Source organism: Urocampus carinirostris, chromosome 17 (assembly GCF_059441175.1).
Source record: "Urocampus carinirostris isolate Australia breed hairy pipefish chromosome 17, RoL_Ucar_1.0, whole genome shotgun sequence".
In the NCBI taxonomy this organism is placed as follows: Eukaryota; Metazoa; Chordata; class Actinopteri; order Syngnathiformes; family Syngnathidae; genus Urocampus; species Urocampus carinirostris.
The window spans coordinates 5,870,193-5,882,213 of record NC_142365.1 but is presented as its reverse complement, the minus strand read 5'-3'; the positions used below and the strand labels follow the sequence as shown (position 1 = coordinate 5,882,213).

The following is a 12,021-nucleotide window of genomic DNA, read 5'->3' as shown; positions in this document are numbered from 1 at the left end:
GTGCAGCCGCTAAAACAGTTTTCAGCAACCATCAGGCAAAAGAAACAATACCAGGCCTTGGGTAGTTTTGTACCAGGCCGCACAGAAAAGAAAATAAGTTCCATGATCTTTTATCTATTGTTTTTTTCCTGACACTGCTACATTTCAGAATAAACCTGAATCAGGGCTTTGAGGTGAATAAAAAGCAGAGTGTGTTTGCATGGAAAGGTCAGATGCCTGTCGGGCATCCTAAACAAGGAGAAAACTAACCAGAAAAGCAACTAAGAGGCCCAGGTTACATTGCATAACCTGCAATCATACACACGTAAGTTGGGACAATCTGTGCATAACAGAGTCGTACGCTGGATAAATCTCTATTTTAATGGATGAGTGGCTTTCTGAAAGAGCACCACAAAAAGGCTTGTTTGGCGTTTGCAATAAGCCACATGGGAGACATAAATACCATTTGATAAAAGGTGCTGTGGTCAGATGAGACCAAAATTAAAAATGTTGGACTAAATGCAAAGTGTTACGTTTGGCAGAGAAGTAAAATTGCACATCGCCCTGAAAACACGATTCCCACTGTCAAACATGGTGGTGGCAGCATCATGCTCTGGGATTGCTTTTCTTCAGCAGGGGCTGGTTAGATTGTTTGAGTTGATGGGAACATGGATAGAGCCAAATACAATTATGAAAATGTGTTGGAGTCGGCAAGGGACTTGAAAACAGGGCGCAGGTTCACCTTCCAACAGGACAACTACCCTATGCATAAAGCGAAAATCTACAATGAAATGGTTTAAAAATAACTATTTAAGGCCAGGCCAAATTCTGGACCTCAATTTCATAGAGCATGTTTTAAAATGATCTGAAAAATGCTGTGCACAAACGATATATATATATATATATATATATATATATATATATATATATATATATAAGTTATGCACTTGAAGAAAACGAAGGAGTACTTTAATATCAACTTGTTTTCTCTTCGTGGAGTTCCACAATAATGCGATTTCGTATAGCATTAATTTTACTTTACTATAAAGCAATTATAAAATATAGCAGTACTATAATACAACAGAAACTGCTAAAAGTAGTGTAAATAAGGAAAATAACACTCAAAATACAAACGTTTTTAATACTTCACTTTGTTGGACAATTACAATGGTGTTTTGCACTTTAAGGAAGCTAAAGAATACTTTAATATTACTTTTTTCTCGACTCAAAGAAGCATTTGATTTATTTTACTATAAACTTAGTTTAAAATACAGCAGTACTCTAATACTAGAAACAACTGCTAAAATAGTGTAAAAGGGAAAATATGACTTAAAATAGGTAGCAATAGGTGAAGCTTTTTTATTTTTTTGCAGAGTCATTAAAAAAATGTTATGGACTTTAGGGAAGTAAAATAATAGTTTAAAGTAACCTCCGAGTTGCTCAATAAAGCTATTTCAAAGCTGCGCTGTGTCGATCGATTTGTCAGTTAACAAACTCGTTCATTCGTATTTGCCACTGGGACGGAAAAGTAAACAAGAGTGTCGGAAGGAGGGACGTGTGAAATAAAAAAAAAGAATTCTCTCTCGAGAGAGAGAGAGAGAATACAACAAAGTAATGAATAGCAGCCATCAATCTGCTTAGAACTCATTCCCTGCGAGGAAATAGGTCCCGCCCTCAAACAGGGGTTATTATTAGCGACGGAATGACAGGGCTCCATCTTGGAGACATTTTTTATACCTTAAGTGGGATGTCACGGAGAGCTCCGTCAACTGCTCATAACTCATTTAATGAGCTTCAGGAGACATAAAACACGTCTGACTGCAGGACCGCCGCTGATCATTGTTAACTTGGAATAATAATGTGTCGGCAGAACCGTAACAGGCTCAGATGAACCTCCTTAAACTTTACAAAATCCTCAAAGTTCGTATGGAGGGGAAGGGCTACTGGCAATATAATAATAGACGCGAAAAAAGGACATTGCACCGGATGCCAGTTTGTATTTTTCACGATTATTCCTCACTGTTGTTTGTTACTTTGACTGTTATGCAATGTTTACATTTTGACACTACCGGCCAATAATGTTGCAGTTCATTGAATCTCACACTATTTGGAAAGGATTTTCTTTTGTAATCTAGGAGGAAATACAAAGAAAGGGTCATTTTGCCTGTCAGGCAGCATAGGCAAGGAGAAAACTAACCAGAGAAGCAACCAAGAGGGCCATGATCACATTGGATGACCTGCAGGCATACACAGGGTGGTGGAAAAGCGACGAAGACATTTTGGAACGGGTTGGAATTTGTTTTAACTAAGAGTTGGGTCCTGTTCTCCTTGCAAGGTTACACTCCATTAACATCTTCTCTCCTTTGTTTGAGCGTCAACTATAAACTTATCACATATAAAAAATAAATAAATCATATTTTAGTACAGTACTATTTTAAAGGTAATCAATTGGAAGAATTTTTTGCTCATTTTAAACATTAGATACATAATTAATGTGGAGGAAAAAGGAAAAATACTAGAGGAATGATGCCTTAAACATGTTTTATGAGGTTTATCTGGAAAGAGAACATTACACATTTTTAATTTCGAATGATTTTAGAAAATCACAACCCATAGGGTCATTTTAAACAAAGCTTCTACAATGATTGAACATTTTATTCATTGTTTGCTCATTAAAAAAAGAAAACTTTTTATGTTTATTTAGTTTTTGTTATGTTGCATGGAAAGGATCCAAACGCAGAAACACGTTTCAGATTGTATAATCTGTAATGGGGACAAAGAAGTAACGCTCCGTAGAGGAAGGTAATGGAAAAACTGGTAACAAAAACACAGTCCATAAAACGGCAAGGCTGGAATAGTTACAAAAGCTTACTAAAAAGCTATGAAGTATTGAGGGCTTTCTTGAGCAAAGTGCAGGTGGGTTTGACATTCAACACTCCGACAATGAGTCTCTGTTGATTTTGCACTTAGATACCACAGTACTAGGTGTGCCCAATCAGGCCTTATGACTTGCGTTGGTGTACTGGAACCTCACAGTTATACTTTTTTTCTGAGCAAAATGTAATTGTTCACTTTTTATATGATTCATTACACTCATTTTAAATAATATTTTCTCCATTGGTGGCACATTGTACATTTGCTCATTTTAAGACACAATTTATTCATATTTTTCTGTCCTATTATTTTTCTGGCCAAAACTTTATTTTTGGTGTTTTTATTAGATCCATTTTGCTCATTTTAGGGAATATTATAACCATTGCTGCAACATTTTACTAATTTTTAATGATTGCGTTTAACTTTTCTGTAGTTTTACTTCTTTGCATGCTTTATGCATTTCCAACCCTACCCTCCATATAAGGTGCACCGGGTTATAAAGCTCACATACAAATGTCTGGTCAATTAGAGGTTTTTGGGTCTGCCTTGTAGTCGGGAAAAAAAGTTTATCCATCCATCAATTATCTGCACCACTTATCCTCAGTAGGGTCGCGGGGGTGCTGGAGCCCATCCCAGCTATTTGGAGCAGGGGACACCCTGTACTGGTTGCCAGCCAATCGCAGGGCACAGAGAGACACACAACCATTCACTGTCTCATTCACACCTAGCACGGGGAGAACATGCAAATTCCACACGGGAAGTTCGATCTCATGACCTCAAAACTGTGCTGCACACACGCTAACCACTGCGCCGCCGTAATGCCCGAAAATAAGTTTAGTAATTCCTAATATCTGTCAACTGTACACACTATTTTGATAGATATTTGTTTGTTTATTTGTTTGTTTCTTTTTCATACTGCCATTGCCGGGTAAAAAAAATGTAGGTATTTTATTGATATTTTAATGTTTTTTTTTTTCTTTTTTGAAAAAAAAGCAAAGAGGGGCGAGTAAAGTCAAACAGGGCCCGTATTAGCACATGTCAAATAAACTCAGGTCTGACTGCCACAAACGAGGTAGGAAAAGGACAACCAAATCAAACGTACACCCACCTAATTGCCCTTGCCCCATGCAGACATTTTTTTCCCTTCAACTTTTCAAACCAGTACAGCCGAGACCACAACAACAATCATTTGGGGGCATTTTTTCGCATACCCGCGGTGTGTTCGACACTCCCGCTAGGAGGAAAAAGGCGAGTATTTTTAGAGCAAAAAAAAAAAAACTTGCTTCCATTAGTAAATTTACTGCTTAGCCGGCAACCTTTCCATTTTTAATGGCGAAGGTGTCCACAGTGGCGGACTCAATTTGACTCCCCGCCCGGCAGGTTCCTCAAGCAGCCATCGACAAACGCACACAACATGTACATTTTCGACCTTTGACTCGTACTGGGAGCTGAGACGGTGCAAATTATAGGTGACGGCTGTATTCACCAAGTGTCTTTGAACGTGTCACTGAGATTATGTCTGATTATTATGTTGACTTCTGGATTGATTTGGCATTTGTTTGTCATCAACATTTTTTCCCCTCGGTAGATTTTTTCCGAAGTAACTCGATTAGCTGGATCGCAACTTTACACACAGAAGGCGTTTATAATGAGTCGAGAATGTTTTGCAAATTGTGACATCTGCTCGCTCGGAGTCCTCCATTATAAATGAAAAATATTTTCAGTTCGTACCCGAACTGTAACTTTAATTTCTTAATGGTGGAACATTTCAATTGCTATGTTTTTTTTTTAATTTCTGTTGGTTTTCTTTCTTTCTAAAGACATGCCTACCTTGGTGAGTTTGTAAAAAAAAAGGAAAATACAGGCAAAAATAAGCTTATTTGAGAAAAATGATTATCATTTCAAGTTTTTTTCTGATTTTAATCAGGGTTTTCACAAAATTTAAATACTTTTATTTTCAGTTTACGATGTGTTGAACTTGATTTTTATCCCTTTAAAATAAGACTTAAAGTAATCACAACTGTGAATTTGCAGATAGCAAGAATATTGGCTTATTTTTAATACCTGTAATATATTTTAATTCTAGCAAAAAAAATCAAAAATGAGAAAAAATGTGCTAAAATTACACTAATTTTTAGAAAAATGGAGGCAATTTAGGATTGTTTTCCTATCCTAATAACACTCTTCACGATATTTGAGGATTCTTACTTTACCACAGTTTTAACTTGTTATTTTGTTCTTTATAATAAGACACAACATAAACACAATTGTCTAAAATTTCAGATATCAGGACATGTTGTGTATTTTTAATATATATTTTTTATCTTGGCAAAACATATATGTGGATTAACAAAACATTTTGTTAAAGGGACAGTGTGTATTATTTGACCACTCGGTGTCAACGTATAATGTATTACAACTGAAAATAGGTCCTGAAAAGCACAAGAATTTGGATACCCATAGCAGCAAAATGGCTGACTATTATGTCAACTCACTTTATGTGAGACTCATGTTACATAAAGAATATGCAAATTCTTGACATGAGTGTTTTTAAAAATGTTTATTTATATGACGGATCATGTGCTTTTGCTTATTATTTAAATTTTCTACTCAAATAATGTTTATTTTTTAGACCTTAATCACAAGGAGTCTCAAAGGGCTGCACAGACCACAGATTATTGCAAATTACAGACTATTATTACATTATCCCCTGATCTAAAACCTACACGAGGGCAGGGGAAAACACAAATAACTCAGCATGAGGAAAATGAATTAATATAGTTTGTTAATAATGTCCCCTTAACTTGTTTTTCTTTAGAATAAGACTTAAAATAAGCATAATTGTTGAAAATGGCAGATATCCAGAGACATTTGCATATGGGGTTTTGGGGTTTTTAAGGGTTATTGATCTATCTTCGTTATTCATTATCCATTATCCGTTATCGGTCAGTTCATAATACGCTACAAAGCCTAGGAGCCGGGACACTTACTCTCAGCCAAAATGATTTAAGTATTTTAAGTAACAAAACAGTCGCTTTCAGAAATACAAAGTCAAAGTCATTAAACCAAATGAGTGTCTGTAAAAAGCTATGGTTTCTAGTTTTGTCCACTGGGCAGAGGACTGCCAACTACTTGAAAACGCCACCAACGTCTATAGCAGTCCAAAGTGTTTTATCCTTTTCCCAGCAAAACGGTTTAATTCATACAGCAGGTGTTACAAATTCATTAATTCTGGGTGGGTGGGGGCAAAGGGCGTGTCAGTATTTCAATTAAGGAAAAAAAAACTAATTCGGGCCAGGCCACCGAGCACGGATCGGCAGCCTTCGTCTGTGTCCAACAGCTTGCTGAATAATCTTCGGCAATTCCCGAGGATTAGCGTCTTATTACGCGACACCGTCTGTCATGCAGACTTCGGTATCTGAGGTTCCGGTTTTGCTTTCCTGAAGGGAGAAGGGGGGCGATTGTGATCAACCTCAAACGACCCATGCCAATTTGAGTTTTTAAGGGGCCTTTGCGTGTTTGGATGGACTTGTTGTAAGTTTGTTTATCTGTGTATTCGTCACAAAAACAACATCAACCATTAATCAATAAAATGAACATATAAACTATTTGCACACACAAAAAAACAGCTGTGCAATATATTATAATACATAAACATGTCCCCAAGCGGAGTAGACTGGGGCTGATTTTTTTAAGTGGCAACAAACACTCCATTTATTCCTTGCAGAGAAGACATATTTAAAACCAAAGCAAGAAAACAGAACATTCCTCACAAAAGGAAAATAAGAAAACAAAGACATGACATTTCAAACTTATAACAGAATCACCAGAGACCCCTAAAACATAATACACAAAGCACCTCTTGATAGATTAATCTTCTTTAGTATATTTATCTAGTTAAGTTAGAGCAAGTGTGAATTTCTTTTACACACACTTGCATCTTCACACTTTTTTGTATGTATTACATTTGTAATTTGTAATTAGTCAACAAAAGGCTTACATTAAGTCATTGGAATATTTCCTCTTGTTTTAAATATGAATTTAAACGTCACTATTTGCACATTTTCCGATGCAAAACCACGGGTGATTGTATTCCCCAGGTGTTGATTTCAAATACAAAGGATAATTGGAGAGTAAAATCACAGAATCCCGTTTAATTTGCAGTCCGAACAACAAAGCCAAGCGCCGTAGAAAGTTCTTACCTCGTCCTCGGCCGGCGGCTACGGCGGCGGCGAAAAGCCCCCACGCCAACAGCGCGCTCCACGGCAACGTGCGAGCCCGCCACGGACGATCCATTTGTGCTCGAGTCGAGGTCGTGCTGCAAAATGACGTCCTTGTGTCGACAAAAAAGAAAGGTAGGGGTGAGGGGGCGGGGGGTGTCAGGCTTTTACGGCAACAATAAGAAACAAAAGCAAAGAGAAAAAAAAGAGAAATCAGTGCATGGAGGGAAAGGAGAAAAGCGGCCGTGAAAAAGGGGGAAATAACAAAGCAAAGTTGTTTCTGCGAGGACGGACTTGGCTTCGATCGTCCGTGTGACAAGGGAGGTCCCCGGTTCCGTTCCGAGATTTAGCAAGCGGCTTGCGGCTGCGATGGCTGCAGCAGGCGACCCATCGGACGGAGACGGCGGTACGAGTCTTCAGCACCGAGGACAGCTCCTTGCGCCTAGCGTTGGAAAGGCGGAACCGCCTCCGTGGAGTTAGAGTGGGGGCGGGCCTTTGGCGTCACGTGACCCTGGCTGGACACAAATGATTCACCACGTAGTTCAAATAATTTAGTTTTACGATTACAAAACGAGCTAACGTCATACATGTACATTACAACAATAAGAATTATACTGAAAAAGCAATATTTTGTATTACTTAACATAGAGCAGGGGTGGCCATGACAGACAGACACACACAAGACACACACAATTAAAAGCATATTATTTTCCTTAACACACTCCTCTCTTTACAATACAACAAGTATTGTTCTTGTGTTGATTTCAAGGTTTTTTTTGGTTTGAACAATTTTATTAACACTTTTAACAGCAAATAAACAATGTGAGGTTTGAACATTTTTTTAAGCATATTCACAATTTCGTTATATCATTTTCTAACAATATGACGTTTGAACATTTTTTGTCGACATTTTTAACAGCAATTAAACACATTCACTATTTCATTATATCATATTCCAACAATATGAGGTTTTATCGCCACTTTTAACAGCAATTAAACACATTCACAGTTTCATTATATCATATTCTAACAATATGAGGTTTGAACAATTTTTATCGACACTTTTAACAGCATTTAACCAATGTGTAAAGGGCAATACTATTGTGCAGGGGCGTAGCTCTGTCTTCTCAAGTGGGATTTCTTCCCACCCTCCCAAGCAGCATCCTCCAGTCCTCTGCCCGGGATGCTCAGATGGGTCCTCTCCCTTCTTGCTTCTACTTTCCACAAGAAAGTGTCCACCCTCAATACACACAAAAAAAAACTAAATATGAAACAAGGCGAAGAGCCACAGTATATAGAAAATATGATGAGGCAGAGAGCCGCATTATTATTGGCCAAGAGCTGCATGTGGCTCTAGAGCCACATGTTCGCCACCCCTGACATAGAGGGTTTACCTATAAAACCATACTCATACTACCGCTTTATGTGTTTGACTACTGCTTTTATGCCCTTAAAACGCATGCAGATCTTCTTTTTTTTTTTTAAATCTGGCACTTTCTCAAGAGACTAGTATTTTAGTCCATAACCGATTTTCTTAAATAATTTGTGCGTGAATAAAGTGCTCAAACAAACGCATTAGATTTCCGTTTTGGTAAAAGTTTGCTACCTACAGCTTAAAAAGCACATGTTGTTTGTTTGTCTTGTATTATATTTGTTTGTATAATAATAATAATAATAATAATTTCCTTGTATTGTCATTCTGTGTAACAATGTACACAGAACGAAATGTCGATTGCACCTGACCCGTTGTAGCGAGCCGATGCAGCCGCAGCCAACAGAGGGCGCCGCCGACCACTTTTTAAGTCTTAGGAATGACTCGGCCGGGGCGCGAACCACCGACCTCCCAGTCTCAAAGCGGGCGCCTTACCATCTAGGCTACTGAGCTGGTATATTTTGGGGACTGAGTTTCACGTGAAAAATAGAGTGCGTGATAGAATACACCCCTTTTTAATGTGACGAGTTTGGCATGTATGATAAAATAAAAATAAAGATATCAGTTATTTAATTGTTTTAGACAAGTAAGCTCGTTTTATGTCTTATTTTTACTAAGAAAAACACAAGTTTAACATTTCACTAAGTAATCACATTATTAATAATAGTGGAAATGATTGTCAAAAAATGTTTACATACATAAAATTTTAATATGAAAACCATTTAATTCTGTTATTTTAGACATTAATCTTTACAATTTCCCCACAAAATACAAGTTAATCATGGTTAAATAAGAATAATAATTCTCCAATCTCACAAAGGGCAGGACATCCATTATCTGCACAGCTCATCCTCAGTAGGATCGCGGTGGTCCTGGAGCCTATCCCAGCGGTCTTCGGGCAGTGGGTAGGGGGCACCCTCAACTGGTTGCCAGCCAGGCGCAGGACAGACAACTCACTCGTTCATTCACACCTAGGGACAACTTGGAACGGCCAAATAATCAAAATAGCATGTTTTTGGAATGTGGGAGGGCACCCTAGTGCCCAATAAAGGACAGAGAGAATATGCAAACTCCACAGAGGAAAGCTGGTAGCTAGATTTGATCACATGAGCACAGAACTATGCTGCGGACGCGCTAGCCACTGTGCCGCCCAGGGAAGAGCGTCTTTACTGAAAATGAAAAAAAAACAACACAGTATTCATTACATCAAACAATTGTGTTTATTTTATTTTAGTTGTTCTTATTTTACGGAATAAAAAGTTTAAAATGTGCATTATCGTTCTTCTTTCTGAGAAAACAAAGTGAAAATGTAGATAAATGACTCCAAAAGTCTAGAATTAGGTAATATTTTTTCCTAGTCTTTCTGAAAAAATTAGTTGAATTTATAATAAGTATAATATATAGCTAAAACTAAAATCCTGTTTAAAACAAGACAACAAAATTGATTAAATATACTGTAAATGAATAAAAAAGGAAATCTAGTTTAGTCCAATGGCTGGAAAAAAATTCTAGACTATTTATCTTCTCTACAAACAATATTTGCCCTATTCTAAATAAATCATATTTGAAAGAAATAAAGGGAGTGTAAAAAACACATTCCAAAAAATAAAATAAAATTGGAGAAATATCAAATTTAGATCATTTATCCTCACTATGGTCCCAGTAGTTGCTGGAACCCATCCCATCATTCTCTGGAGAGAAATTTGGGACACCCGGGACAGTTTGCAGGCCAATCACAGAAAAGTAGCGACAAGTTAGTCTCACCAGTTGAACTGGAATTTAGGATACATTTGGAATGCCTAAATCAAACCTGTTCAGGCACTGGAAGAACCCTGTACATCTGAAGTGTGAGGCGGACATGTTATCCAGTCTACAACCTTCAGCCCACAATAGCAAAACATTTATGTCACAAAAGGGACTGGGAAGCAGGAAGTCGAAACTCATATGCGTAGACGATCTGTCACTTTGATTAGGAAAGAAAAGTTGTCAAACACACAAACGGACCAAAACAAAACAAAAAAGGGTCAAAGGCAATCAAAATTACAAACTAGGCATTACTCAGATCAAACGGGCATGAACAGGGTTTCAACGAGTGTTAAAAAATGGTCTGGTAACGGGCAGTCCCAAAAGGAGCGTTTGAGTACTCCAAAAGCAATCACTCCAATGCGTCTCAGCCGGTGTCAAAGGGCGGGGCCAGCTGGGCGCCATGACAACCGTGCAGGACATGAAAATTTACTTCATTCAAAAGAATTACTCTAGTACAGTAAGTAAAAGTTAAAACTTTGTCTGCCAATAGGCAAGAATTTTGTAAGAGACGCGATACACAGTAGGTCAAAACCGAGTTTCGGTTGTTTTTTATCGAGTTTTGCTGCTTGAACCACCCACAAGCTGGTCACATTGATCGGTCTCTGGGTTGGCTGACTCTTGCTGCGATTAGCACTTGGAGAAGCCGCTAGCACCCCAGATGACATTATCACACCCAAGATAAACGTTTGCAAAAATAAAATAACACATTTAGACTGGTTGTGTCATTTCAGTTGAAGTTTTGTCCTGTACAGGCTGTAGATCAGCTCACTTAACCAAGTGCCTTCTGTACACCGTGTCTTTTATTTCATTTATTGACCTTCCGGTCAAGTCCGGGCAAGTGACACAATAGCCCGAGATCAATATCCCTAACGGCGCCACATCAGACGTCAAACGCTATTTGCGAAGGAGTCAAAATCTCATTAAAATCGATGTACACACTTCTGCTCGCTATATTTTTGGTTTAGTCTTGAAGAGTACATCATACACCAATGAGGTGCATTCTGAGAATGAAAGCAAATTAGGAGACAAGTGCAGAGAGACAGCATGAGGAAGGCACAAGAGAGAACTTATTGAAGGTACGGAAATAGCATCTGCAAACAGATGCTATTTTTAAAATTAGAGCAGTTGAAAAGACCCAATCGTGTATCATGTAGATGAGTCGAAAGCACACGTTCTCTGTTGAGTGGTTTCCAAAATAATGGATGAAACTGACGTTACACAAAATCCCTGTAGCCTTAACCAACACAAAGTACAGTAAAAACAAAGGAGGTGACATTAATTCATTCTGAGGTGGGGATCACAAGCAGTGTTCTCGTTTGCCCGCGTCTCTGCGTCCTAGACGCATCATTTTTGCTGGGGACGCATCGTGTCAAATCAACGTGCGTCCCCCGGACGCAACTTTTTCGACACAAAATTGTCATTATTACCCGATTACTTTCATTTTTAACAAAGATTTACCGCACTTCAAACTTTTCGTCAGGCAGATCCGCCATTGTTGTTTTGGTCTCGCGGTTCGAGTTTTCGTCTGCACGCAGATCTCGGCAAACGAGATCTCGTTGCTTCGAGATGACGTCATTGCTGTGGTGGTTGTCGTCGATTTAAGGTGAAAATCAACACAAAATTGGTTATTTCTTCAGTGTCAGTAATAAGTCGAAACATAATGCCTAAAGTGATAACACCGGCAATAATTCCGGCACGAAAAAGCGGCGG

General features: G+C 38.2%; 1 protein-coding gene across 2 annotated transcripts in view; it reads right to left on the bottom strand.

The window, feature by feature from the left end:
* Positions 1-7,501, bottom strand: part of LOC148349019 (seizure protein 6 homolog) — a 169,975-nt gene extending 162,474 nt beyond the window's left edge. For both annotated transcript variants that reach the window (XM_088320942.1, XM_088320941.1), the window contains exon 1: positions 7,056-7,501. In XM_088320942.1, coding sequence (XP_088177068.1) covers positions 7,056-7,149 — 94 coding nt within the window. In that variant the 5' untranslated portion in view covers positions 7,150-7,501. The remainder of the gene's footprint in view (positions 1-7,055) is intronic.
* Between the last annotated feature and the right edge of the window lie 4,520 nt (positions 7,502-12,021).